General features: G+C 42.8%; 1 protein-coding gene across 4 annotated transcripts in view; it reads right to left on the reverse strand.

The window, feature by feature from the left end:
* Positions 1-374: 374 nt before the first annotated feature.
* Positions 375-14,892, reverse strand: part of USP12 (ubiquitin specific peptidase 12) — a 32,407-nt gene continuing 17,889 nt past the window's right edge. For all 4 annotated transcript variants that reach the window (XM_077341766.1, XM_077341767.1, XM_077341769.1 and 1 more), the window contains 6 exons: positions 11,682-11,911; positions 9,210-9,286; positions 8,795-8,878; positions 5,447-5,644; positions 3,281-3,359; positions 375-2,298 (listed from right to left, as the gene is read on the reverse strand). In XM_077341766.1, coding sequence (XP_077197881.1) covers positions 2,197-2,298; positions 3,281-3,359; positions 5,447-5,644; positions 8,795-8,878; positions 9,210-9,286; positions 11,682-11,911 — 770 coding nt within the window. In that variant the 3' untranslated portion in view covers positions 375-2,196. The remainder of the gene's footprint in view (positions 2,299-3,280; positions 3,360-5,446; positions 5,645-8,794; positions 8,879-9,209; positions 9,287-11,681; positions 11,912-14,892) is intronic.

A 14,892-nucleotide genomic window follows, 5' to 3' on the forward strand; every position in this document is an offset into this window, starting at 1 on the left:
GTGAAGTAGTGGATCAAACAAAGCTGCAATAGACCATGGAATTGATGGTTAAAAGGGGACCTCAGTTCCTGTTGCTCAGCTACTGGTCTTGATGGCATTACTCATCAAATGTGATGTTATTATTACTGTACTGGTATATTTTACGGACACTGCTTTATAACACGTGGAAAGGGTGTGCCCTTCTCCCAGCATGCAATAATGACTGACCACACACTTTTCCTATTGGACAAAAGAAGAAATATTTGAGATTTCAAGGACTCCATGTGAAAGGAGCCTGCAGAGCCATGATCTCCTCTTCTCAAAGGCTCGTTAAATTGCTAACTTTTCCAGTCCTCGTATTGGAGCCAAACAACATTGTTCCATACAAAAGAGTGTTCAAGACAAAACTTCAAAACATTTTATAAAAAAAAAATTCTTTACAGTTTGATATGACCTTTTCACATTTGTTAAATAGCTCACTTAGTGACCCTGTTAAAAAAATCTGTTACATGAAGAGGTGAAAGTCAATTTTCCTGAGCTAACAGATGTGTAAAGTAAACGCATTAACTATAGCAGCAAACAGAAAACTTTTAACATTTTAAACACAACAAGAACTATAAAGGGGGGGGGACGACCACATTCTGAAAAAGGATGCCAAATTAATAGGCATGATTACTCATTTGGGAATGTTTGCTCAGCCTTTTCCAACCCAAGAAGTTACATTCAGCCACGGTCAGCCAACATAGTAATGGCTAGAATTATCCCATCTCAAGTTGAACTCTATTATCACTTTTGCTGTAATAAATCAATCTCAGGAGGCATTTTACTAACATTTAGAATTTACTGGTATAGCTATCACAGGACTGCAAGGAGTCTTCCAACTATTCACCCATTTAAAATGAAATAATGCAGGACAAAAGTCCTGAGATGTTCATTTCTGATCCAATTACAGACTGAACATTGCAAAATACCTTCAGAATATCATGTTGGTTAATTCTTAATATCAATGGTGCAATTAAACCAAGCAATGCAGCCACATTAGCCTCCCCAGTTCTACTGGAACTTAAGGATGTGCAATTCTAGCTTACTGTCAAAACTCTTTAGAAAAGAAAATGACTGTCTTACCACCAACACCCCAGCGTCCAATTGTAATAAAACAAGCCATCTTTTAGCCTCAGACGAAAATTTCCATTTCAGACTCTCAGAATGAATTATGTCAATAGAGCCAATCACATCAGTTCATTGCAGAAGAGACAAAAATAACATCTCTCTCCTAGATTCTGAAGGTATCTTAATAAGTGTTGAAATAATTCTCTTAAGATGAACAATGAAATAAGATTCAAATCTGATATAAGCTAATATACAAAACTAGGTTCCAAAACTTGTTGAAATTGAGGAGAATACAAAATATACAACCTCCGGAAATTACAGTAATGCATAAATAAAAATAAGCTATAGCTCTTCCCCCATGGGAAGCTTAAAAGCCCGAACTGTTCCCAATCATAGAGGTACATATTACTGTAATGTGAGCTTCTTAAAGGAAGCAAAACATACTTGCCTTCTTGATTGTAGCTTAAATATCGAATTCTATTAATTTATTCTGGCCAGGAAGGCAACTGTTAAGCTAACTCTCTCTAATTAGGCATGCAAGAAAATCAGGAAAAATTATATTTTTAGAACTGTGCATGAGCCAAAAAACAAAACAAAAAAACCCTCAAATAATCTGTACTTCACATAATAAAAAATAAGCAAGAGAATTAGTATGTCAGATTTATATTGCTCCTGCTGCACTTGCTTTCAGCACAACACTGGCCAAAATTCATAGCATACTGAAGAGTATGGAAGTTTCCCCACTGACAAGGACTTTGGATCAAATCGAGATAACAGTTCAGCTGCTCGATGGCAAACCCTTACAGGACTAGCTGTCATTCGCTCCCACTGGGCAATTGTGATGGATCACATGGTCACCATGAAAACCTGAGCAAAATTAAATGAACATGATATGAAGAGTTTTTAAAAGCCTCTCTGAAATCTTTGCTTGGTTCTGTGCAAACTGTGCGGCCACCCCTTTGACTCCCTGCATTCCTTTTACCAAAACAAAAAGAGAAAAGAACAAAAAAAAAAAGAAAAAGAAAAAAAAAGAATTCAGTGCTTTCTCCTTTCCAAAACAGCCAGAAAAGAAGCCAGGCCGGAAGTCGCTCTTCATCACAGATCCATTCAGTCCCGAGACTGATAGAAGAGGATATAACCCGACTCAGAGTTTTTAGAAGAGTCCGTTGTCAACCCGTAGAATTCTTCAATAGCGTGTGCATCTATTTTCTGTAAGAATGTAGAAAAGTTATCATTTTCAAAGCCCATTCCAATTTTATGAAGTACCTCAACTTTGCAATGGACAAAATAATTTACAGGCTCAAAGATTACTATTTCGAAAGGCTCCTCATAGTTATCAAACATAAGAAAGGGCAATGCTGTGGAAAACATATGTATATAGTGAACACTTTTTAAATATGTTGAATTAGTGCACTTTATGTAATAAATTAGCAAGAAAGCCCATTGCAATCAGGAATTAAATAGGTGCTAGGACCCAGGGGACACCAGGAGGTACAGATCTCTCTCTGTGATTCTCTTTCACTCTGGCTGATGTCTCTCCCTGTGCCTTGCAGCAGGAGGCATAGCAGGTAATTAGGGCTGGTTTGTAGAAGGGAAGGAGGGCTGCTGTGTAGTTTGGGGCAGCTCTTTCTGTCTGTCTGTCTCTTTCCCTCCGTCACAGCAGGGGTGGCTCTCTCTGTGTCTCTCTCTCCATGGCAGCAGGAGCCATAGCAGGTAATTAGGGCTCGTGGTTAGGAGGAAAGCAGGGCTGGTCAGCAGCTTGGGGCAGCTCTCTCTGTGTCTCTCTCTGCCTCCCTCGCAGCAGGAGTGATAGGAGGGAATGAGGGTTCGTATTCGGTCTGGCAGGGCTCTGTGTGTCTCTGTCTCTGGCATGGCTGAGGGAGAGAGGGCGGGAGCAGTAGGGGCAGGGCTGGCTGCACCCTGATTGGCCCTATTCCAACTTGGACAGCTGGACATGTTCCACCCCCCAGGCTGTTTCACAAATATATAGAGGAACCATGGATTAAGGATATTTGAAAATTTAAAAAATTATCTTTGCAGCTCAACCGTTGAGTTCTGGTTAGGTTGGGTTTTGGTTTCCCTTTTGGGTTTTGCATCGCAGCATTTTTTAGCAAAAAAAAAAAAAAAAAGCCTTGTCCCTGAATTACTAGTGCAAAAGATATTTTGTGCCTAGATATATATCTATCCTTACCTCTACAATATCATCGTCAAAGAGCAACCAGAAGTCATGACTCTTCACTATTGCAATGTAGTGTCCTCTGTTAGGTCCACTGCAAAGAAGAGAAACGTGCTGATCATGGCCAGAATACTATGATGCACAAACATACTAAACGGATATCAACATTTTTCCTATAACTTAATTATTAAGTGGGATAGGGGAGTCTTCTCATTTGTTTCCTGTTGCATCCTCTCCAACAAAATTCATTGATGTGACTTGTTTATACCGTGTATATGCTACATCGATCAGACCATTCACAGCCCCTCTTTAAATGTAATATGCAAAGCCAAGGAGAAGAAAAAATACAATCTATGCAAAATAGTTAAAATACATACACAAGATGTAACTAAACAATGTCTTCTGGAATATACCGGATTCCAGAAATGTTTTTAAAGAACAGTCTGAAGGTCAAAGGAGAGGGAGTTCCAGAAGTGCAGGAACAAATATCGAGAAAGCCCTCGTAAGGATTTGAGAGGAGATTCCTGAAATAAGACTCCTTCAGCAAACTTCAGAGCTAGTATGTACAGGGAAGCTGTCAGGAACCCCTTGGACTCAAGCTGTTTGAAGGCTGACATTAGCACTTGACATGTTCTTAGGTTATAAATATTATTAATTTAGTTATTAAAATTAAGTATAAACAGGTACGTGTATATGTATAGCTTGCCAGTCTGCTTTCAGGGGCCAAAAGAAAAGCAAAAAGAGTCCTGGTCTAAGAGGGCAGACAGAGGGCAAGACAGAGCCATTTCATGTTGCTGACTGATGGAAATGTCCAATTTAAAGAAACAAACAGCTCTCACTCTTTTTTTTCCTTCTTAGGAAAGGGCAGCTGGTTTCCAGAGCAAGGTATTTTTTAGAAACCGTTTTTACCTGACCAGTGCCAGTTCCCATAACAGGATGTGCTGACCAGACAATTTTTAGTCTTGCTGAAATTTTCACAAAGGGGCTTGCAAAATGTACAAGAATAAGCAAGGATACTGGCCCATGACCATAAACGGAAACAGAACCAGCCTGCGATAGGCAACCACCAGAAAATCTTCAAGGATATACTCTAAAATGAAGTCTCCACATTTGCATAGGAAGCCAACAGAGTAAGATCTGAGGCAATGATCAGGAATTGTGCCTCACAAGAACCACAGGGTACTGATTCAGACTGGCCATCTAACTAGAGAATGATTGTGTAAGTGTTGCCTAGGAACTTAGCAACAGGATGCTTAAGATGTAACACCACCCTCGGTTGATTTACAAATACATTAATGAAGCCCTGTGGTCTCTGGGTTCCTTCTCCAAAGATCTGTTCCCACAAGGCCAGCGGCCCGATACCCTCCTGGCCTCAGGGCATGATTAACTAGCAGGAATTAATTAGCCTTTGTGACAATTTCCTTTAGACATTCTGCCCTTGTCCCTGGAGCACACTGGCAGCCAATGTGGCTGGCACGAAATGCAAGTAAAGGACAGCCAGCAGCCAGCCTCCTTGCTGCTCTTACTCGCATGATGCTTCCAGTCTTTGTTAGGAAACAGATTTTGCAATGTGTTGTGATGATCACTTTAGGAATTTTGAAGCTATGCAGGAGCCAGAACACTGGATATGATATACACAGATTTAAAAACACAGACGTATTTTTTGTTTAGCTAAGCAGAGTTGTTCACACTTTACTGGAATGTACCAGCCATCAGACACCCACATCACTACTATAACAACAAAATTAACATACAGGCCTTCATTTTATAAATGTTGCGGGGCAAAACATTTTTATCCTACATAACTGATTATTGTATAACTTCATGGCTGCTGATTCCCACACCACTCTAACCTACAGAACATACATAGCAGGGGGCTGCAGGATCCTATGCCATATGGGCCATTTCATGGGGGTGTCATCATTCAAATATTACTGGTGCACTGTGGCATATGACCTCACAGAACCAGAACCACCATACAAGAAAGTTAAGAACTGTCCCACAGTCACACAGCTATGCAGTTGCGGAATTTCTTAATCTCATTAATACTCTCCAAACAAGTGTTACAAGTATATATTTTATGCCATCAAGGGATTTTTGAAGCACGGCAGTGCTATCATTCTATAAATTGATGGCAGCATTGTACCGTATTATCTCTCTCTATTGCACAGATTTTATTACCTTCCACAGTGAACCACTACAGCCACGAGATCGTACATTCTGTCAGGATTAGTGGCGTCTCCCGATGTATTAAATAGTCGGAGCTCTAAGGGAAATACTACCCTGTAAGACAGTTTTGTGTATCGATGCAGCTGATCCATGTACTTAAATCTCTTCAGGTGGAGAGCTAGAATCATCGGTAGCTTTTTCACTTTCATTCTGAAATAAATTAAGAGGGAATCAATATACAAAAACGGTTAAAATTCAGGAGGCAAAGCCTCCAAAAATGAACCTAAACCAAAACATTCTCAGACATTGCTATCTGGTGACTGCTGAAAACTGTGAACCTGATAGTTATTTAAAAAAAAGTGTGTACCTTCTGCTCAGTTAGGGCCAGCAAGACAGACCTGGTAAGTGTTGCTGTGCTCCTTCCAAATGTCGAACACAAATAAGGACCGGTGCATAGTACAACGTAAAGTATCACATTTATTATGTACTATGATTACAAAGCGGCTTGAGAGCTTGGGATAGAGCTTCTGAAGGATCATCTCCCCAAAATATTCAGGCATGCTGCTACTTGAAAGCAGAGACGGCTGGGGGCTCGTATTTTCTTCCCCTTTGAAAAACACCTGGCCTTTCTGGCTATTTTCTATGTGTTAAAAAGGTTGAGACTCTGCCCCCAAGGGGGAAGAACAATGCTGTCCCCACTGTGACCCATCCTCACACAACTGTCTGGCTGGGTAGAATGCAAACTGAATAGAAATCCAAGTGTGCCTCCTGGGAACATTACCTATAGCAGATGAACAACATCCACACCCGGTTTATTTCTAATCTGGGGTTCGTTTGTTTTTAATTGTTTTTCATTTTACTGTATTGTTTTATCATATCCACCCCAGGTCCTTGGAAAGAGAGGAATTATATAAATATCTTAAGTGTACAAACAAAAGATCTAGATCAGGGGTAGTCAAGCGGCGGCCCTCCAGATGTCCATGGACTACAATTCCCATGAGCCCCTGCCATGCTGGCAGGGGCTTATGGAATTGTAGTCCATGGACATCTGGAGGGCCGCAGTTTGACTACCCCTGATCTAGATTTTGTTCCTCTGCACCATGTGATTTTCAGTGGGAAGTGCAGCTGGATGCATAGTCCCATTCACAGTCTGCTCCAACTGGCCCTGGGGCAAGTCTTGCAATCCAGCACTGGAAGACCATGAAACCGCCAGAGAAGCACAGGAAAAAAAGCAATGCCTTCTGGACAACTGGGATGCATTCTAAGAAACCTATCCCATTCAGAGAGAAAGTTTCCTTGCCTTCAGTCATGTTGCCACATGGCTAAGTTCTCCCTGGATACTTGGCATCTTGGTATCATTCTATTCCTCAGCTGACTGGGGCATGCAGTGACCGAACACTCAAAGATACGGTACTGAAGCTGCAGTAGCATATCAGGGATTCAGACATGCATTAAAAATGCATAAGATACAGGACTCACTTGCACTGTGTAATTTCTTTTACTATACCTGACTCTTCTCCACCATATTAGTGCAAATTCCCCTTGCCTCACATTTCCTGCTCTCTCATCTGCTCTAGTCTTCCTTAAGTACTTGAGAAAATGGTGAGGCTAAATGAGTGAGTCAAAGTGAGTCAAAGACAACCAGTTGAAGATGGATGGGCTGTGGAGACCTATGACCCTTCAAGTCGCAGCGCAGAGTTAGAGCAACTACACTGACTGGCAATTGATGAACGTATTCAAAGTTCATTCATACAGAATCGGAAAGTGAGGCTCTTTGCAGGGGTCATGCTTTGGTCTGGTGCAATCTACAATTTCTTCCCACTGGCAATTCATGTTCTGATAACATCTCAAAACATTTTACTCAGCTATGTGAATTTTTATTTGGAATAGTACGAAAGCCTGTTTTAAAAATGAGTGGGGGGCTAGAGCATCTGGTCCAAAACGCAGGGGCCAGGGTCCTCACAGCAACACCATGGAGGGCCCACATCCGGCCCATTTTCCACCAACTACAGTGGTTGCCAGTTGAATTTCGGATCAGACTTAACCATCAGATGTGGTTAAGGCCGTATGCGGTCAGGGCCCAGTGTACCTGAGGGACCGCCTCCCTGCCTATGCCCCTCAAAGAACTTTACGCTCTGCCATCACCAACCGGCTAATGACCCCTGGTCCTAAAGAAGACCACTTGGCCTCAACCAGGGCCAGCGCCTTTTCTGTCCTGGCCCCCACCTGGTGGAATGAGCTCCCGGAGGAGATCAGGGCCCTGATGGAGCTAAAACAGTTCCGCAGGGCCTGCAAAAGGGAGCTCATCCACCAGGCATTTGGTTGAGACCAGGTGACCAGCAACATCTACAGGGCCCCTGCTCCCTCCCTCCCAGAAATCCAACCATGTGGTCTGCTCTAGACCTGTTTTCATCCTTTTATTCTGTTACCTGTTATAGTTTAATGTTAATATTATTATTATTATTATGACAAACTAAGTTCCATGTACTGTTTTCTGTGTTTTCTGCAAACCGCCCTGAGCCTAAGCGGAGGGCGGTATATAAATACAATAAACAAAACAAATAAACAAACAAATAAATCCCCCCTCAGCTCTTCCAGCAACTAGGAAGCCGGGCAGACTGGCACAGCCATACAGTATTCCTTGCCCTCTCCCAGTGGAAAGGTGGCCAGGCAGAGTGGTGCAGCCGATGCGGAGTGCCCGTGCAGCCTTCCCTGAACTCTCCCAGTGGCAAGGAGGCTAGGTAAAAGGGTGTGGCTGGTGCGGAGCATGCCCGGTCGGCCTTCCCTGACCTCCCAGAGGGTAGGAGGCTGGGGAAGCCAGGGATGTTGCGGCAGAGCATGCGAGGATGACTGTCCCCAGCCCCACAGCTTGCCTCCTGCCAGCTCTTCCTCCTCATGGCAGCTGCTGGGAAGCAGCACAGAGGAGGGGGGAGCAGGTAAGAGCCTCTGATTGGCCTTCAGTGGGTGAGTGCCATCACACAATTGGGGCATGTTCCCTGTGAGGGCTGGGACGTTGTTGGAAGGACCATGCACTTTTTATGTGGTAAGATAACTCTGGTCAGAATAAGCATCTTGACAGCTAAAGCCAGTGTAGAAGTGCAGCATTTGTAAATGAAGGACAACAGGGAAGACAAAGTGAACACATTTTAAAATATTATGAAAACCATTAACAAAACTGAAAAAAAATTAAGTGCCTGTGAAAGAGGCAGAAGTCAAATATCTAAGCAGCCACATTAAGCTTCAGTCACCCTTTGGGTACTACAGAAATATTTATCCTTACTGATAACACAATTTTAAATAGGTAGAGTAGTTTGGATAAGTTGCTAACAAATTCTAAAATCCATATAGACATTTTCGTACCTTTTATGTGCTTCTTGTTTACTGCGGCATTCCTCACAATAATATTTATATTCACTGCACAAGGTTTCTGTATTGCTGAAACCCCTAAAATACAAGAACATCCATGAAAATGCAAGAAACGAACATTGACTAGAACACACGTATACCAGCTAATCTGTAGCTCTCCAACAAAGCTAGATACTACACACAGCGATAAGAGCGTCCCATTCTTAAATCCATTCTTAAATCCAATGGTCAACATTTGGTTAGCATCAAGTCTGCTGAGATACATGAAACGCAAAAGCTCGCTACACTTAATATCAAACTTAGATTCATCTAACAAAGCAAGCAGCTTCAACTATTTCATCTCATAAATGAACTTCCAGTCATGCAAGAAAGCCCAGAATTAAGAGTCTGACAGCCATATACCTCATACCTTAAACAGTGAGTAATTGAAGTATTTTGCTCCACATCAACAGAGAGATCTAAAAAATCTTCATCTTTGCTGCTTATCTACAAATAGGAAAAAAAGGTTTCAGCCATTTCTCCTTCCATAGACTATAGAAGTAAAGCCCGCTTTAAAAATGGCCAAAGAAAAGCAGGGCAGGACAGCTCGCAAGATGGGCCGCCTGGGCTGGCATGATGTGTAGTGCACCCAGACAGCCTCTGTTGCACTCCTGGCAGCCAGGAGGGTGGGGAGCAGAGTGCGTCCAGCTGGCCTCCCTTGCTTTCCCGGTAGGCAGAAAGGCAGGAAGCACTGCATGCTGCGATGAAACACGGCAAGCTGGTCTCCCTCGCCTTCCTGGTAGCCAGGAAGTCGGGGATCACCACATGCCGTGTGGGAGCGTGGCCAGTTGGCCTCCCTCACCTTCCCAGCAGGGAAGTGAAAGTGAAAGCTGGGAATTTAAGGAATCTGAAACACTCACATAAGGACACCACAGTCAACTACTGATTTATTTGCAACCCTCAAAAAGCCCTAGCAGTGCAAGAATAAAGATGACTGCCAGTATACTGGTTCATGGAGACTGTGAAGAACTGGTCCTATAAATCAGGGGTAGTCAACCTGTGGTCCTCCAGATGTCCATGGACTACAATTCCCATGAGCCCCTGCCAGCAACACTGGCAGGGACTCATGGGAATTGTAGTCCATGGACATCTGGAGGCCCACAGGTTGACTACCCCTGCTATAAATGCCCCATTGCTACTGAGCTGTATCAGCAGCAATAGGGAAAACACACCAGCCTATTCCCTTGAGGAAAGCCCTAGATGTTGCATTACAACATTGCTGCTGTATGATTTCTGAAGCCCTCGATAAAGCTTTGGGTGTGGTATGAACGGAAGCTATTTTATTGCTATCAGCTAAAGTCCTGTGGAAAACAAGGGAGGATCCTGAGAGAAGAGGGGATACCAAGGGCAATTATATCCATATTGCAGATAGACCAGGGAATGAACACAACTGTAAATCATGTGAAACATAATGTTCCGCAACAGCAAGGCACTGGAGATGAGCCAAAAGTCCAGCCCCAGTTGCAAATATTCAAATATGATGCTGAGATAGATTCCATTATCATTTGTGGATTATGGACTGGGAACTCTATTCCAGGAGGTATCATAATAGACTGACATTTTTCTAAATAATCAAGAAAAAAAATCTTACAATCCAGCAAAAGATGCTAAAGCAAAACGCATGTCTTTTATTATTAAGAGGCAAAAGAGTTGGTTTTTATACTCCACTTTTCACTACCTGAAGGAGTCCTAAAGAAGTTTACAATTGCCTTCCCTCCCTCTTCCTACAGCAGACACCGTCTGAGGCAACTGGAGCTGAGAGAGCTCTTAAGAGAATTGTGACTGGCCCAAGGTCGCCCAGCTGGCTGCACATGGAAGAGTGGGGACTCAAACTCGGTTCTCCAAGATTAGGAGCCGCCACTCTTAACCCCTATATCACTCTGGCTCCCAATGAATATAGAGAATGAACTCTAGAAACTGTGCCATTCTTTTAACTGGAGCCCTAATTGACATTTATTTGCAAAATTATCAGTTTGAGATTACACAAATGGAAATATTTGGACAAGGGGCCTATGGCTAGCGGCTTCACGTGATTTTGGAAAGAGTCATCCAGGTTCAGCAGACAAGGTTTCCTTTTAAAACCCAGCTGTTACTCATTATGAGGTCGGATTCAGAGCATCATTGAGCACAATGGAGCTGGCACAGCAGGGATTCTCCCTACCTGTTGCCACCCACTGACTAAGTGATAGTCTGCTCTTGGGGGGGTCGCGTGACTCTCAGCAACAACATGGGAGACACAGTGGGGATCTGCAGCAGGATAAAGGAGTCAACAAAAATCCCATTCCCCTCCCACATCAAAAGGCCTTTCTGCCAGTATAACTGGCATTATACTGACAGAACACAGTGTAAATTTTTGGGTAGTTAACAGGAAAAATATGAGTCAGAAGAGTCCCAAAGAAGTCAATAGCCACTATGTTGTTCCATTATGTCACATTGTAAAATGAGCAATTCTGTGTTTTTTCCTACACTGAATACTTACACGGGTAAAACCTGAACTGGTCTTACATCCACTTTGCTCAGCTCTTTCACTGCTTACTATATTTTCTGTCTGCCTTTCTCGGCAAGAGTCAATGTGGATTACGCAGGGTATGTTCAATATGACCTAATAACAACGGCACTTGGGCTAGGAATCTGAATAAGCACACAATTTATCATATTGATCACTTAGGGGCTTCAATTAATAAAAACACGGGTGAAGAGCAGTGTTAACAGACACAAGGATGTAAAACCACAATTACACATAAACACTGGAACTGAGCCCAATGTTCCAAAGTGATAAACCGTAATGGTTATTCTAAACAAAAACAGGGTGGAACATGAGTGATGCACACAGAAGACTTACTGTTTCACAAGTGAGACACCTTGTTTCATTTGTTAACGTCCCTTGAAAGATCTCGTGGACCCACGTGGGGTCTGGGGGGCAGTTATTGTTTTCGCAGTCAATGCTGCCATTAGGCAGACGGCCATTTTGTTTCTCCTGCTTCCTCTCTTCTTGTAAAATATCGGCAATTGTGTTCAGCAGATAGTTCAAGAACTCATGGGCATCTTGCTGCATGTAGTTGTCAAAAAGCTCTACAATGAGATGACAAGATGAGTTATCCCTTTGCCTTTTGGTCATGTTCCCCATTCTGAATAAAAGACTGTTCCTAATAATTCATCTCAGTCTCCCAATATTTTTTACGCTCTAAAGTGGTAAAAAAAAAATATCTCCCTGACAAAAATGCAAAGAGGAGCAGGTTTGAGTCTTCATAACTGGGGCACGGAAAAACTGACACTTCAGTTGTCTCCCGTGTCTAATTTATCTATATTTTTGCATGCAAGTTAACGCCAGCTGTTCGTGCTTACAGGGAGCAAATGTACAGGGGATATCAATTATGGGGGAGGCAGGGGGCAAAAACAGATTTCCACAGCTTGTACTAGGCCTTACTGAAATAAAACTTGAAGCAAGATCAAGAAACATTCCCCCAAACTGGCATTACACCTTGCAATATAAAATTCATTCCAGACACACATTTCACTCAGTGGCATTCTGCTAGCCTTGTGCAAGACGCTGCAGGCACACAACTTGTCTGTAGGATGCACCGAACAGGCAGAACACCTTTCCCAACTACTGGAGGCCTAGTGACTCAATGAAAGCAAATAAAGTATGCAAATTATGATACTGAAAGGCTGGATGCAAATATCTCTTAAATATGATTAAACAAGACAAAATATAATAAGCAGAAGCAAAGTTGCCAACCTCTCAAATACCACAAGCTCTACAAGATGCAGTTTAATTAGCAGTGTGAAATTGCACTAGGCTGTCAATCCCAAAATCATACAATACCATCTTTTGGAAGCTACAAGCTGATTAAAAAAAATCCAAAGGAATATAAACTTTCTGCTGCTATTTATCTAAAAGGTTCTGTGAACCTTAACTGAAATGATGATCATGTGAATAAATCTTTGCCCAACACACTCTCTAGATAGTATCCGTAATAAGACTGTGCGTGTCTGTCGGAGGCATAACTCGTGAGAAAATAAAGCTAGGAGTCTCCAGAGGGGCCACCAGGTTCAGGATGCTTCTGGGAGATGCAACACCAAAAATGAAGGGAACCAAAGCACCCCGTCCCAGGTTATCTCTAGCAGGTATTTGCTATTTGCAACGAAAGCAACTGTTTATTTGCTAGAAGCTAGGAAAGTGTAGGCAGCAATGACAGGGAGAGTGAAGACTATCCCCTCCATTACAAGACAAACACGTTTAACTTAAATTCTATGAACTATGCGTCAGAAATAACTCCTTTCTGTGTGACTGTGTACTTCCTTAAGCGACGGTTGTCCTGGCAACCACTGAACCTCTTACCGGGATCTATTTTACTAACTTTTTGCCAAAATCAAAGTCTAAAGAGAAGCCACAACTACGCAGAAGGAGAAGAAGGCGGACTGTTTGAACGGTGTTGAATGGAAATACACACAAGTGCCCAAGGCAAGCACATTTTCCTTCAGCTGCAATGACTGCTAAATATGTCAATTGCTAACCTACAATAGAGGGACAGCTAAAACCAAATTGAACAACTGCATAGACTCACAGTATTGAATAAGCATTCCGTGTGTCTCAAGGCTGCAATAGAAGCTTTAGACCAGGGGTAGTCAAACTGCGGCCCTCCAGATGTCCATGGACTACAATCCCCATGAACCCCTCCCAGCGAATGCTGGCAGGGGCTCATGGAGATTGTAGTCCATGGACATCTGGAGGACCGCAGTTTGACTACCCCTGCTTTAGACCAAACACTGCAGGATTTGTGAAGAAAAAACTTCTTGGGAGGAAGAATTAGTTGAGGACTTGGGACTAATACTTCCTGTTTTCCCATGAGGGACTAGAGAAGATGAGTTGCAGGTCTGCATCAAATTATACATTTGGAATAATGTCCAAAAATGCTACCTGGAAGAAAGGATGTGGGTACAACTTTCTCGGCCCTGACCTAGATGGCCTAGGCTAGTCTGATCTTGTCAGATCTCAGAAGCTAAGTGGGGATCGACCCTGGTTAATACTCGGATGGGAGACCTCTAATGAAGTCCAAGGTCGCAACATAGAGGCAGGAAATCACCTCTGAAGTCTCTAACCTTTAAAACCCCATGAGAGGTTCCATAAATTGGCTGCAACTTACGGCATTTCACACCCACTCACGCACCTTGCTGGTTTCTTAGTCAAATTAATTAGAAGAAGAAGAGTTGGTTCTTATATGCCGCTTTTCCCTACCCGAAGGAGGCTCAAAGCAGCTTACAGTTGCCTTCCCTTTCCTCTCCCGACAACTGGCACCCTGTGGGGTGGGTGAGGCTGAGAGAGCGCTGATATCACTGCTTGGTCAGAACAGTTTTATCAGTGCCGTGGCGAGCCCAAGGTCACCCAGATGGTTGCATGTGGGGGAGTGCAGAATCGAACCCGGCATGCCAGATTAGAAGTCCGCACTCCTAACCACTACACCAAACTGGCTTCCAAATACTGTGTGTTTTTACCTAGAGGTGTCCTAATTGATTATTTCAAAAGAAATATTTGCTGCCAAACACAGTCTACTGAAAATACTTATTACAGGAGAAGGGCAAAACGCTGACTTCAGCATTTCCTTGCAAGGGAGCAGGGCCCTATATTACTGCAAGTGCAGTGGACTATCGGATGGGCAGGCAGACCAAGCTCCTAGTTAAGAATATTTAATAGACCCAACATGAGTTCGATTGACTCAATCATCGCCCTCAGTATGCAAGATCTGAGCAAGGGTTAACAATACAATGTTTCAGAGATTGTTAATTTATAGGGTCTCCCGGGGACGGCGGTATATAAATATAATAAATAAATAAAATAAATGGGAAGTGACTTGACAGCCCTTAACGCACTCTTGTTTCACCCTTCCAGACTAGATCATCATTCAGCTAGATGCCCTTCCTACCACAAAACAAATCTAGGCCATGACCAAAAGTCAAGAAACTATTTTAATTTATGACAAACGCTGACAGATAGAATTCACAACAGCCTAAGAGCTGGCTGGCAAACTTCATCAGGACCACCAATCCCCTTT

This window comes from Paroedura picta, chromosome 6, assembly GCF_049243985.1.
Source record: "Paroedura picta isolate Pp20150507F chromosome 6, Ppicta_v3.0, whole genome shotgun sequence".
Lineage (NCBI taxonomy): Eukaryota > Metazoa > Chordata > Lepidosauria > Squamata > Gekkonidae > Paroedura > Paroedura picta.